Source organism: Sebastes umbrosus, chromosome 22, assembly GCF_015220745.1.
Source record: "Sebastes umbrosus isolate fSebUmb1 chromosome 22, fSebUmb1.pri, whole genome shotgun sequence".
Classification (NCBI taxonomy): Eukaryota; Metazoa; Chordata; class Actinopteri; order Perciformes; family Sebastidae; genus Sebastes; species Sebastes umbrosus.
Window position 1 is genome coordinate 11,286,500 of NC_051290.1, and position 14,801 is coordinate 11,301,300.

Consider the following 14,801-nt stretch of genomic DNA (forward strand, 5'->3'; position numbering starts at 1 on the left):
AGCTACACCCACACCACACAAACACATCTCTCAGAATGTGCTCTCATTTAACTCAGGTATTAACCAACATCTCTCTCAGTAGTGGATCTGGGTGACCAAGCATGACTAGCAACTCACAGATTTCACCAGAAAGTTAAACATAACGGATTAAAGCTTGTGTTAAAGAAGAGTTGTTTTTTGTACTATCATCTGAGATCTGCAGCTGAAAAAGAGCTGTATAAGAGGTTTGAGTCCTAAAGTGATTAAAGCTGCAGTAGGCTGAATATTTTTTGCCGTCATTGGGCAAAAATTCCATAATAAACTTTCAGCATATCATAATGCAAGTGTTCTGAAAGAAAACTAGACTTCTGCGCCTCCTCATCGCTCTGTTTTCAGGCTTTAAAAAATGTACCCTGTGACTGGAGACTTTAGCCAATCACAAGTCATTTCAGAGAGAGAGAGTGTTCCTATTGGCTGTTCATTCAACGGAGCCAGCTGCACAAGATGTTTCTGAAAACATTTGAGGTGAGAAATAGGCATTACAGTAACAGAATATCGATTCATATTTGATCAGCGCTGCCTAGTTTGACCGTTTGATCGGAGTTCATGAGTGATTGACAGCTGCTCAGTGATGGCAAGGCTCCAGCTCGGCTCTGATTGGTTGTTTTCCTCCGGTCTGTGAAATCCTGCAGATGCCATTAAGAGCACCGGAAGACACCAGAGGACACTAGAGGCACATGATTTTTTTCAGATTACCTGTTACTACCTCTTACTCACAATGGGCTTATTCTATAGTGAATTAAATATTGAAATTAAACTATTCCACACTTTTCTGGGGACCCCTGGTTGAGAACCACTGGTCTATGGGAATAAGACTTACATAATATGAAAAGTACATAAACAATATTATATTTTAACAGTAGTAGTAGTATTTGATGCAAAACATCAGCAGGGTTTCCTGGAGTCTTTATATAGTCTGAATAATTCATGCAATATACCCTATTTGGTCAAATTAAAAAACAAAGACTGAAAGAAAGTTTAAACTTTTACATTTCCTCTAAATAAAACCTGCAGAACTTTATCTTTTAAAAACACATTTTGTTGCTTATATTTCGTATAATGTTAGTTTTTAGGATAATTTTTTTTTTTCATTCCAGTTTACTTCAGCCAAACTGCCTGCAGTACCACAGTCCACCCAGACAGGGGGCTGTTTTGCTCTGTATGATCTTTGAGAACATGGTGGTGGATCAGCAGCCAGTCAAGACAGTAGGATAATAAACACAGCAAGAGATCATTATTACCAAGAACTGGGGGTTTAAAAAGGGCAATACACATATGCAACGTCTGACTCTTCTGGCAGACCACAAGAGAGAGAGAGAGAGAGAGAGAGGCAAATCTGGATATTACCACTGTGACTTGCTTTGGGGGTAAAAGGAGTCATGCTTGCAGACACATCATGTGCAATATCACTGTTCATTGTGTGCAATATTAATGTCCAACATGTGCAATATTACTTATTTTTCTGTTTTTTAGCTTACTTTACCTTTTTATTTTACTTATCTTATCTTATTTACTCATTTTACTAAATGTATCTTACTTAATTGTTATTCTATTGGGCACTGGTGCTAGAAATAGTACTTTTTTTATTTTATACACTTGAACTTGTTGTAATTTTGTTGTATTTTTGAGCAATATCTGGCACAAGAATTTCCTTCGAGATTAATAAAGTTCTATCTTATCTTATCTTATCTTATCTTATGTTAAATGCAGTACCTGTGAGGGTTTCTGGACAATATTTGTCATTGTTTTGTGTTTGTTTATTGATTTATAATAATAAATATATACATGCATTTGCATAACTCAGCATATATGCCCACTCCCATGTTGATAAGAGTATTAAATACTTGACAAATCTCCCTTTAAGGTACATTTTGAACAGATACAAAATGTGCGATTCATTTACGATAAATCGCGATTAACTATGGACAATCATGCAATTAATCACGATTAAATATTTTAATCGATTGACAGCCCTAGAATATACATTATGCTAAATGCAGTACCAGATTTTTGGCCTAAACTTAAGAAGTTGTAGTTTTGTTGCCTAAACCTAAAGAAGTTATGTGTGTTATGTTTTGAGCATATTTTTTATGCTAAAGGAAGTACCTGTGAGGGTTTCTGGACAATATTTGTCATCTTTTTGTTGCCTAAACCTAAGAAGTTGTAGAGTTTTTGTCTAAACCTAAAGAAGTTGTAGTTTTGTTGCCTAAACGTAAAAAATATATAGTTTAGTTGCCTAAACCTAAAGAAGTTGTAGTTTTGTTGCCTAAACCTAAGAAGTTGTAGATGTGTTGCCTATACCTAAAGAAGTTGTAGTTTTGTTGCCTAAACCTAAGAAGTTGTAGTTTTGTTGCCTAAACCTAAAGAAGTTATGTGTGTTATGTTCTGAGCATATTTTTTATGCTAAACACAGTACCTGTGAGGGTTTCTGGACAATATTTGTCATCTTTTTGTTGCCTAAACCTAAGAAGTTGTAGAGGTTTTGTCTAAACCTAAAGAAGTTGTAGTTTTGTTGCCTAAATGTAAAATAAATATAGTTTTGTTGCCTAAACCTAAAGAAGTTGTAGTTTCGTTGCCTAAACCTAAAGAAGTTGTAGTTTTGATGCCTAAACCTAAAGAAGTTATGTGTGTTATGTTTTGAGCATATTTTTTATGCTAAATGCAGTACCTGTGAGGGTTTCTGGACAATATTTCTCATCTTTTTGTTGCCTAAACCTAAGAAGTTGTAGAGTTTTTGTCTAAACCTAAAGAAGTTGTAGTGTTGTTGCCTAAAGCTAAAGAAGTTATCTGTCTTATGTTCTGAGCATATTTTTTATGCTAAACGCAGTACCTGTGAGGGTTTCTGGAAAATATTTGTCATCTTTTTGTTGCCTAAACTTAAGAAGTTGTCGATTTTTTTGCCTAAACCTAAAGAAGTTGTAGTTTAGTTGTCTAAACGTAAAAAGGTTATAGTTGTGTTGCCTAAACCTAAGAAGTTGTAGATTTGTTGCCTAAACCTAAAGAAGTTGTAGTTTTGTTGCCTAAACGTAAAAAAGTTATAGTTTTGTTGCCTAAACCTAAGAAGTTGTCGATTTTTTTGCCTAAACCTAAAGAAGTTGTAGTTTAGTTGTCTAAACGTAAAAAGGTTATAGTTGTGTTGCCTAAACCTAAGAAGTTGTAGTTTTGTTGCCTAAACCTAAATAAGTTATGTGTGTTATGTTTTGAGCATATTTGTTATGCTAAATGCAGTACCTGTGAGGGTTTCTGGACAATATTTGTCATTGTTTTGTGTTTGTTAATTAATTTATAATAATAAATATATGCATGCATTTGTATAACTCAGCATATATGCCCACTCCCATGATGATAAGAGTATTAAATACTAAGGATAAATATATTTTTTTCATTCCAGTTTACTGCAGCTACACCACCTGCAGTACCACAGTCCAGCCAGACAGGGTGATCTTTGAGAACATGGTGGTGGATCAGCAGCCAGTCAAGACAGCAGGATAACAAACACAGCAAGAGATCATTATATATCAAGAACTGGGGATTTATAAAAGGACAATACATTATATGCAACTTCTGAGTCTTCTGGCAGACCACAAGAGAGAAGAAAATCCGGATATTACCACCACTGTGACTTGTTTTTGTGGATAAAAGGAGTCATGCTTGCAGAAATAGCTGGTTAGCCATCTACCCTCCAAAGAAAAAGGGACCGACTCGTTGGCGCAGCTGGAAGCCGAACACACGTCGCTTCCGGTCGGCCTGGCAACCAACGCGATGCCGCGGCTTGAAACCAGCCTATCCGGTAGAGCTAACTTCAGGTAGCTACCCCTAGCTTCAGATGGTCGTTATCACAACATATTCAGCTACTTAGATAACTCAAAAAGCACCTTTAACTCTCATCTTGCACGGTGTTTTTTATAAGCCCAACTAGTTAATGCATGCCGGGTAATCTGCTAATTAGCTAGCTTAGTTGGCTAGTAAGCTAACTGTTAGCATCTGGGTTGCTTGTTGTTTACAGTGTGCTATAATGTATATTTTACATTACATCTAGCTTTGGAGGAGTGTTTAGAGTGCTGTTGTCTTTATACTTATAGCATATGACTGAGATAACCTTAAAGGAAGTGTTTATGGGAGTATTTAAGTTGTGCACAGCTGTTGAAAAGGACACACACATGTAAACAAGTAAGGTTTTGGTGCTGTCCTTGCAAAGGTGTTGCTCCATTGCAATCATAGGTGATGCTTTAGCTGTTATCTTGGTTGCATATTAAAGCAGTCTTCTTTGAGCTTATCTTGCACAAGAATTAGCTGGACACAGACACCAGAAAAGGCATGGGAGTCCACCTGAAGTAAGGTTTTTGGGTGCTTTCATTGCAAAAGGTGTTGCTCCATTGCAATCATAGGTGATGCTTTTGGTGTTATCTTGGTTGCATATTAAAGCAGTTTTCTTTGAGCTTATCTTGCACAAGAATTAGCTGGACACACACAAGACACCAAAAAAGGCCACCTGGAAGCATACTGAGACATATCAGCCCATTCATTCATGATTGATGACCTTTTTGAAGAGGAGCAGACTGTCCTTTATCCCACTGCATCAAGCCACCAACTTTCTTGTAGTATGTGTTTTTAACCACTAATGGGATACTGAGGAGATTTGAGTGTTGCAGCATTTTCTTTTTTTTTTTAAGTATGGGAACATGAGGAGCACTCTGTCTGATCTGAACCAGCCTCCACAGTAGCTTGAAGATCTGATCAAAAGCACACAACAGAGAGCCCCATTGTGTGGACTGGAAAACTGAAGATGATGATGATGATGGGGATGATGATAAAAGAGGCCCAGTGACAGTGTTGATCCCCCACCCCACCGCACCAGGAAGCCAGAGGAGTGTCACAAAGGCTGCAGACATGAGTCTCCGCCAGCCCTCCTCTACACTGGACAGGTACGAGCCTCACACCCAGGGATGTCACGGTACCAGAAAATCTAGTAGTCGATACCAATACCAGTGAATTTCCACAATTCTCGATACCACAGTAAAAAAAACAAACGACAACAATAAATCCCATGTAATTCAACACATACTCTTTTATTAAAAACATTTGACCATTACAAAAAAACAGAGGCATGTAGCCTTTAAGTAATAAATAAAAATAATTGACCCATTTTGTTCATTTTGGCGTATCAGCGGCATGTTATCAATCGATAGTCAGCGGACGGACACTACATACTGACCTTGAATGCACCTGGTCCATCTGCTCAGAGTAGTAGGAGCAGGAGGCAGAGGATTTGTTGTCGAAGCGAAAAGCAAACGCACCTATTTGGCAATATTTCATGTTTAATCTCAATGCCATAAGGGAACCATAAGGTGTGCACGGAGCAGCGGCGCCAGGTAGACCCTCGCAGCGGAGCCCCGCAGCAAAAGCGCCACCCAACAGTAAAGATCAGAGTCAGCGCTCTGCACATGTTGACTGTCATTTTTCTTGTAAAATGTCCGGTGTAATCGGTAACACCGGTGTTGTCACAGGTTTATTAACCGGTGGGAAAATTTTCCTCACTGTCACATCCCTACCAACGACCATTACAGGCATTGTACGGTACCGTCGGTACTGTAGAAAAAGAGTACCCTCACTTTTTTAGAATTTTGGCAACGACTTGGTACCGGAGTATCGGTTCTTGTGACATCCCTACTCACACCCACTACACCCAGACAGTTTCTGTTTCTGTGGTTAGGGATATATCTCAACGCCTTGCAAGTGCTCCCAGGTCAGCCTATTGACATATTTCTTTATCTGACTAAGGTCCACTCTGGAAAAACCAGTCAGACAGGCTGTTAACTGGGAGGTGATAAAACTGCTCTCTCAAACAAAGAAAAGGGGGGCAAAATACTGTATGCATGACAATAGCAGAAGCCTGAGAAACTTAAAGGTCTTATTGATAACATTTTATGTAGATGAACATAGAAAATACATCCATATAGCCTTTAGAAAGGTGCAGAATAAAAGTATGGCTTTTCCTGAAAAAATTGACACTGAATTAATCATTTTAAAAATGTTGGCGGGTCTGAAATGAATGTTTTGTTTACCTTTGTGAAAGAGATCTGATGTTTGGTTCCCACTTCTAACCCAGGCTTATAGAGAGCCGAAGTCCCGCCCCTTCCAGTGGACCACCATGGGACCTTATTTTGGAAAAAATCTGAGCGGTAGTTAACGGCGAGAGACAAATATTTTTTTGATCAAGTTTGAATTGCGCCATGAATCACAGATATGTTTCTCAATTCAAAACATAATTTAGTCAAGAAATGTGCAGTTTTTTTGTGAAACTGTTGAAGTACAACACTGTGAAAATACTTAATTAGAAAGACTACATACCCAAAACTTGCGTAAGTCACGTCGCTCTCGCTGAAGCTACGATGCCTGTGTGTTTCGTGTGCTCACACCAGCAACGGGTCTTTCTCGTTCTTTCTCTTTCTGGCTGATAAAAACACCAGGAGTCGCTGGATTGGACTTGCAAAATTATCTTTTAAATTTTCATGGTGCAATTCAAACGGGATAAAAAAAACTGTTTGTCTCTCACTGTTGACTGCCGTATATATTTTTTCCGAAATAAGGTCCCATGTGGGTCCACCATTCCGGTGGTATGATAAACAAACTCGGTTTTCAGCATAACGGTTTGACCGATTTCGAAAATTTCTGTTGCGGGCACGCACAATGTGTTAAGTCAGAAGACTGTAACATGCCTTCAAATAAATGCAGTTAACTTCTTTTAAATTTAAAAAAAGGCTGCATACTCACACTTTCCTTTGCATTTGCATTTTCATGTCATGTTTAATATTGCATTTTAGGCTTGCCGCGATAGTCCGTGTTCCCGTTGTTACACGGTGGTCTGGCACACACCGATTACATTACGGAACCTCCGCTCCCACCGTCGTTTTGCTTTTTTTTACAGAAATAAAACCCATTAAGTTCATTTTTGCTTATCAGCACCATGTCATCAATACATAGTTGGACTACTACAAACTGAAAGTGAAAGTGTCTGCTCCATACGGAGTCTCAGCACAGAGCAGCAGGAGTCAGATTTCACACACGGGACAAGAGAGAGAATTGACCGACAAGATGATGGCGAAGGATTTGGTGTCGAAGTGAAAAGCAAAAGCGCCTATTTGGCAATATTTCAGATTTAAAGTCAATGCTATAAGGGAACCGTAACGTTAGTGAGGCAATCGCTGTGTGGAGGACAGACTGATTTTGAGCGTCATCTTTTCTTGTAAAATGTCTGGTGGAATCGGTAACACCGTCGTTGTCACAAGTTTATAAACCGGTGGGAAAATCCCTTTTGCATTTCAGTGTAGTCAGAGCCTGAAAATACCTCTTTCTATTTATTCAATCGAGAATCGGTTTTGAATCGAATCGTGACGCCGAGAATCTGAATCAAATCGTAGGATTCCCAAAGATTCCCACCTCTTTTGTTCATCGTGAGTTTCAGTGTCTATTTGTTGCTTGAATGTCGTGTTGTGACTCTTCACCTGCTGTGTTTAGCTTTGCCACTGCTAAAAAACACTTGTTTGTTACTGTCAGTCGTCACCACATCCACCATGTAGCCCTACACTGTGTTTCTGTGATCACCTGTTAGATGCATCTTTGTCTTGATCATGTGTCTTTGCTGTTTCTCCTGCTGTCAACCTTTTCCTGTGTGTGTGTGTGTGTGTTCTTGTGCACGTGCCACTGCCTACCTCTGTGTCTGTGTGTGTCATGTGACAGCCAGGCAGCCAATAAGAGAAACGCCCACCCGTTCAGGTAGGACAGCTGTCCAGTGAGAGCCTAAGTCAGGGTTTGGGGTTAATGACACCTTCAGATTGTACAGCTGTGGCAGCAGAACTCTCCGTGGCTGCTCTTGTTATTTCAGGGCTACAGGTAGGGCTGGGCGGTATGGAGATTTTTTGGAGATTGTTTTTTTTACCTAATACCTATATATAATATATATTGCCCTGCCCTATCTAATGATCCTTTTCATTATCAATTAATGCCCCCGTGCATCATTCATTTTTAGATTAAGACCCAGACAGAAACATGCTGAATTGGCTGAAAAAACCCAGACATGGGCAGACTAAAGCCGGCACACACCGCAAAAACTAGGCCGACAGACGCTCACCAACGGCTCCAAACTGTCCAACGGCCCACCGTCGGCTTGGTGTGTCAGGGACTTTAGTTTCCCAGAATCTGAGGTCAAGTCTACATATTGCTTTTTATTATTATATATATATATATATATATAAATATATATTTTTTTTTTTAACAAAAAGTCCAAACCCCAAAAGTACTAAATATGTAAAGCAGCTCTAGAAGCAATGGAAGTTTTTCTTTGACAATTGACAAAAGAGATTACTCAAGTATATTATTTGTTGTTGATTTCTTACTTCGCCATTAGTTGACTTATTGTTTCAACACTAGTAGCTAAATATCTCCAGGTCTTAGTAAACAGACAATAAGGGCGCTTTCACAAGCAAACATTTAGTCTGTTTTAATCAAACTCTGGTGCGGTTCGTTTGGACGGTTGTGACCGCAGTAATCGTACTCCGGTGCGGACCAAAACAACCTCTCGCAAGCGATCTCGGACTGTTTCCAAGCAAACCAGGCTGCCGGTGTGGGGGCATTTAGCCGGGCAGTTGAGCACAACAACTGTGCATTTTTGCGATAAAAGCAACACATTTGGCACAGATGTAGGTTTATATGTTATGAAAAGATATAGATATTGGGGCACTACTAATTTGGCAGTCATTTGAAAAAAAAAAAAATAGGTGTTATCGCAAAATGCACAATTGTTATGGATATTTCAGCTTAGCTGCCCCACCATTTTTTTGAGATGGACACAGGTTAACGACAGGTTAAAATGAGTGGTAGAGGATTGACCTGGACTTCAGCAGAAGTCCGATGTTTGCTTGACATCTGGGCCGAAGAGAACATACAGAATATGATAAATAAAGTCCACAGAAATAGTGACGCTTATGAAGTAATTCAAGATAAACTGGAGGAGGATTTGTGTGCATAGTAGATCAGTGCCGAGTCAAAAAGAAAAAACTTCGACAGCAATATCTCAAAGTACGCGATTAGTACAATAAACTATAAATTCACTATAGCTTGTGAAAGTGCCCTAAAACTATCTAGATGGTTTAATAACATGGTTAAATTGTAAATTGTCCCGTGTAATCCAACCAGTCATTGGACCTCTGGAATAATCCCTTCAGTGTTTACACCGTGTGCCTTTGCGTCATACACTCTTAAATAAATATATTCTTGGAAGTCAATGCGGCTCTCAGTGTTTACAGTCTGTAAGAGTATAAAGAGCGTGGGGATGATGTGAACTCTATGTCCTTTACCTTCAGGATTGGTCTTCACGCTGAATTTCTTCTCTCTCTTTTCCCCCCTTTATCTGCCTTTTCCCCTCTTTTCTGTCATGCTTCGCTTTCAGCCCTTTTGCTGCTTGGTGAGTTTACCCTTCGACCGCTTTCTTGTTGCTTCTCGTGCATTTTTCTCATATTCGATACCCCACATATCTGACCATGTGCTTGAAACCCTTGAATCTTCTGCCTCTGACATCCCTCTCTCCTCTCTTGTCACTCTGTTTCTAATTGAAAGCTCTTTCTCTTTGGCCTGTTCCATCACTCTCTATGTATCTCCATTCTCCCTCTTTTCATTTATTCCCATCAGATCTTCCCTCTCCCAGTGCAACCAGCCCTCCCAGAGCATGTAAATCACTCTGTTTTATTGTTTCACGCTAAGCGTCGCTTCCTCTCATCTCTCAAACCCAGGCTCAGCAGTCTGACCATCGGGGACTCGGAGCGCAAATCCTCTACCACCCATCAGAGGGAGCCATCGGTGGACATCCCTGCTGAGAGTACGGGTAAGTGCGACTTCCCACGCTGGTTTAAGCTTTTGTTTCAGGATCAATTTAAACTCTATTTACTCTGCAATAGAAATGACCTGGTAGTGCCTTCATTATTATTTTTTAGGGCTGTCAATCAATTAAAATATTTAATCGCGATCGATCGTATGGTTGTCTTTAGTTAATCGTGATTAATCGCAAATTATTTGCAAATTTTGTATCTATTTACTCTCCTTCACTACAAGCTGGTATGACATTGTTGGTACCAATGGATTCCTTAGGTTTTTCTAGTTTCGCTCTAGCTTTAGTGAACTCGCTACAACCTCCGAAAGATCGATTGCGTTAATGTGTTAAAGAAATTAGTGGCGTTATAACGAATTTGCGTTAAAGCGTTATTTTTGCGTTAACTTTGACAGCCCTAGTATTTTTGCTTATTGTGATGTCATTTCTCGGAGTATCTTCAAATGCTTCACATCCCTTAAATCTGTACAACCTAAGCTAAAAGGTTATGTAAGTCAATAAACCATAATAATTGACTAAAGGATTGAAATTGTGTCATAAATAAATTAAAAAAAAGTGCAATGTTAGTTCAATGTTATTAAATATACACACACAAAACATATCGATCCAACAGATTTCTAAATGTTGAAACATGAACAAAATATTTCTTGAAGTTAATTGAAGTTTGCACATTTTTATGAGCAAATCAAGTGCGAAGGCGTTTTGATAGTTTAACGTAAAGTAATGACGTCATCACGAGCGTACAACTTGGTGACGCAAAAGACAGGAGCCTTAGCTTTCTACTGCAAAAAGAATGAAAGCTCTAGCTATTATAGTTTTTATTTTACATTGATTTAAACATGATTATGCAAAAAACGATCTCTGTTTCTTAAAGTGTTAATATCTCCCAAACACCCTTAACATCCGTCTGTCCTCCTCTCCCAGGTACTGGTCTTGTCCAGAGATGTGTGGTCGTGCAGAAGGACCAGCTCGGCTTCGGCTTCACAGTGTGTGGAGAGAGAGTCAAGCTAGTGCAGAATGTCCGACCAGGTAAGACACATGTCCAGCTGATGTGTTGATGTTATCATAATCTGTTATTTTACACACAGATGCTCCAGCAAACTTGTTTTTCACGACATTAAATATTCAAATTGACAGATTTTGTGATTGAATTGACAAAATTCACAAGTATTTAAAAAAAAATCCTTATTATTTTGGAGATTATTTTGCAAATATACCGTAATTTGACCCAGACGACATGGGCCGTGACAACTTAGTAGTACTGTAGTAGCACACAACAGTTAAAACTGTATTTTCTCTCTCTACATGAGCTTCCCTGTTTATGCCTTTACTCCTCTTTACAGGTGGGGCAGCAGTCAAGGCCGGCGTCCATGAAGGGGACCGAATCATAAAGGTTTTTACTGCTTTCCATCACAGACACTGAATGAGAAAGTTATTGGTTTCTTCCTGTTTAGTGTTGCTGATTTCTCCGTCCGTCTCCCTCTCTCAGGTGAACGGCTCGCTGGTGTCCTCCATGTCCCATCAGGAGGTGGTAAAGCTCATCAAATGTGAGTTTGAAATAAGTGTGTTTGGTATATCTCTATTCTTTTGCCTGTTTATAATCTGATTCCATGACTGTTGCTTTTATCGTCCCGTAGCTGGAACGTACGTCGCTCTGACACTACAAGGCCCGACCCCTTCAGCCTCGTCCTTGCCTCTAGAGCCCCTCTCGACCGACCTCACACCCAATCAGAGGACATCTCTCGGTGGGGAGGCTCCACCCCCTCCGCCTCCACCCTTGCCATCTGGACTGAGCAACACCCCTTCCCAAAGAATCACTGGACCCAAACCACTACAGGTGAATGAAATGATATTAAGGATTGATGTCAGTTGGTATCGTCTCGCATCAGTACTGAGTGAAACAAATGTTAAGCTTTAAAGTGCGGGTCCATCTGCGATCTTTTCTGGGTTTTTTCAAATGGAAACGCCCACTCGGCCGTTGCAAAAAGCACTGACGTAGGTTACCAAAGTAAGCTAATCAATAAGGTTATGAGTTATGTGAACGCTAGCACTAGCTGATTGAAAGAACTGAAAGGGTTACTTTGGATTTTTTGAAGTGGGGTTGTATGTATACTCCCGCGTTCTGCGAGGTAAAATTACTGCTTTTGTGAATGGAGTTTGGTGGCTTTGAAGAGAGCGATATAACGGCTTCAGTTCCCCGTAGGAAAGGGCTGCCTGACAGCGAGGAAAAGCGGCTGTGGACGTTTAAGTGTACGCTATATTCAGAGTATTTTCACCGCTTTACCTTGTCCTTTCCGACGGGGAACTGAGGCGTTATATCGCTGTCTTCGAAGTCACCAGACTCCATTCACAAAAAACAGTAATTTTACCTGTCAGAACACGTGAGTTGTTAGTCTACCGCTTCATCGATCGGTTAGTTTGTTTGTGTAATTGAGTGACGTTCGGCTCCGAACTAACGTGGCGTCCACACAGTAGTACATTGCGTAGCTTCCGTGCCGACTGCCATCTAAATTACTGTATGTAACGTTAATACACTGACTATCAGGATGTGATCAATATACTGTACATGTAGCAGCGTCATCAAGCAGGAACCTACGTCAGGTCATGTGGGAAAACGTTTTTAGAAGGGCTTGGGAAAATAACATTTTGACACTAAAACATTCATACTTAAACCAAAAATAAATAATGGACCCGCCCTTTTAAATTTTGCAATATGTAGGTACTTGTTTTAAGCAAAGAAAAATATCGGTGATTTACAATTTCTGTTGTAAATGTGTTTTTTTTAGGACCCAGAAGTCCAGAAACACGCCACTCAGATACTCAGGAAAATGCTGGAGCAGGAAGAGGCTGAACTGCAGGTACTGTACACACACTCACACACAAACAAACAAATAAGCCGTCCCACTTCACTTCTGATCCCTGACTGCATTCTCCTGTACATGCGAAGAGAATTTCCATGTAAGGATCCATAATATCTCACATTATTATATATGTATATATACTGTAGTGTTCTACATAACCCCGTGTTGTAGTTACATTGAAGTTTTGCAGCTGAAAATCTTGATAACTAATCGACAGGAGTTGATGGAGGAGCAGTTGAGGAACCCGTCGTCGTTACTGGGGGAGCGGATCGAGAGTGCCAAGAGGAGAGCTCACCAAGTCAGGGTCAAGATTCAGCAAGAACTGGTGAGGGGACATGATTGTTTTATCTGTTCTCTAACAGGCTTTCTGTATTCACTGAAAACCCATGTATATATTTATTAGGTTCACATTTTTCATCTGTTCAAAATGTACCTCAAAGGGAGATTTGTGAAGTGTTTAATACTCTTATGTCACTATATTTTAGTTCTTCTCTGCTTGCATTAGGTAGACAAAACATGACGCAGTTTTAATAAATTTGTCCGCCATAACTACAAGCAATCATGCTTGCAATGTCAAATTTCAGTTTAGACATTTTCAAAGGCTTTTCAGTTCAAATCTACTTTCTTAAATGTACTCAAATTGACTGCCTCTTCATCGATACAGCTTTAACAAGGACATAAATAATTGTCATTTTCAGCCAGTAGTGAAAATGAACTGACACTTTGTTCTGCTTCTCCAGGAGGGAACACGATCAGAATGTACCACGAGCTACGTCATAGCAGGAGAAGGTTTGTTTCTAGATATATATTTTACGGATTTAATTAAATATCTTGGTGCTGCAAAGATTCACATTCAATTTAATGTTTAGCATGCTCACTTCCTGGTGTTATTAGTCTACATATCAGCATAAAAAATACACAGAAATAAGTCAAATAAATGTAGATCTCATAATTCATAGTATTAAATGTTATGGTACCTCTCACTACCTCTTACACTATACACCATACACACTCAAAATCTAAGTATAAGAGGCTTTACAAGTGGTTTAAAGCTGCTGTGTGCTTTGGCAGGTCGACTATCGATGGACTCAAGCGAAGGAGACATGGAGGTATGGTTGCACATGTCATGTCTTTCATAAACTGGTGAGATTGTACGTGTGTGTTTGTTTGTGATGTATCATCCCGTTCCCCCCTCGTCCTCCCTCCCTCCCTCCTCCCCAGGCCTGTGAGAGTCCCCACTCCTCCCCTTCATCCTCCTTCAGGACCCCACAACACCGACGGCAGAACTCCGACACACACCCCCTGTCTGATTTGGTGAGATGGACACACGCACTTGCATTCACTTTAAGATAGATGATAAGAACCTCACATGCAGCACTAGCTCCCTTCTGCTACGGGTATACTGAACAGAAAAATACTTTAACCCCCTGAGACCCGCGATCCTGACCGCCTATAAAATGACCTCTGGTGACCTCTAGGATAATCACAGCCTCATGAAACTTTACAGCCACAAACTACATACCTAGAGCATTCAGAGGATGGATGGCTTTTTTAGCTAGATTGACAATAAGGGGGTTTCTGAGCAGTTTCCAGAACAGAAGCGCTCTCCATCCAATTGCCGAAAAATGCAATTCTTGCAGAAATCTCCAAATGTCAAAAGTTTTTGAAACCAAATCACAGCATGGCTTTTTCTATGGTGTTCCTCAAGGTTTTGGTGTCTTAATGTGGTATTTTGGAGGGATTATTAATCATTTTGATCAATTCTTGAGTGATAAAAATGGTTAAATTTAGCACCAGATCTGTAATAAATTGTATCAACCCAAAGATTTACTGCAATATAATTAAGTTAAGTTAATTAAATTAAGCCCTTAAACACTCTCACACTGATTCATGACTAGAACAATTTGACACACCGTGCTGAGCAGCATCTCAAATTAATCTTCAGGTTTCCAGCTCTCAGATGATGTACAAAACTTCTATGTGACATCTACTGTTGACCTGCTATCTCCCCCTAAACA

At 39.8% G+C, this 14,801-nt stretch overlaps 1 protein-coding gene across 9 annotated transcripts in view; it reads left to right on the forward strand.

Moving 5' to 3' along the window:
• Positions 1 to 3,476: 3,476 nt before the first annotated feature.
• The window catches only part of arhgef11 (Rho guanine nucleotide exchange factor (GEF) 11), a 29,780-nt gene continuing 18,455 nt past the window's right edge, over positions 3,477 to 14,801 (forward strand). For 5 of the 9 annotated variants that reach the window (XM_037758155.1, XM_037758161.1, XM_037758163.1 and 2 more), the window contains exons 1-13: positions 3,477 to 3,845; positions 4,713 to 4,964; positions 9,488 to 9,502; positions 9,828 to 9,919; positions 10,847 to 10,951; positions 11,266 to 11,315; positions 11,412 to 11,469; positions 11,560 to 11,759; positions 12,709 to 12,780; positions 13,001 to 13,108; positions 13,524 to 13,572; positions 13,855 to 13,892; positions 14,005 to 14,097. In XM_037758155.1, coding sequence (XP_037614083.1) covers positions 4,930 to 4,964; positions 9,488 to 9,502; positions 9,828 to 9,919; positions 10,847 to 10,951; positions 11,266 to 11,315; positions 11,412 to 11,469; positions 11,560 to 11,759; positions 12,709 to 12,780; positions 13,001 to 13,108; positions 13,524 to 13,572; positions 13,855 to 13,892; positions 14,005 to 14,097 — 915 coding nt within the window. In that variant the 5' untranslated portion in view covers positions 3,477 to 3,845; positions 4,713 to 4,929. The remainder of the gene's footprint in view (positions 3,846 to 4,712; positions 4,965 to 9,487; positions 9,503 to 9,827; positions 9,920 to 10,846; positions 10,952 to 11,265; positions 11,316 to 11,411; positions 11,470 to 11,559; positions 11,760 to 12,708; positions 12,781 to 13,000; positions 13,109 to 13,523; positions 13,573 to 13,854; positions 13,893 to 14,004; positions 14,098 to 14,801) is intronic. The other 4 variants (XM_037758157.1, XM_037758164.1, XM_037758156.1 and 1 more) reach the window with 3 other exon arrangements.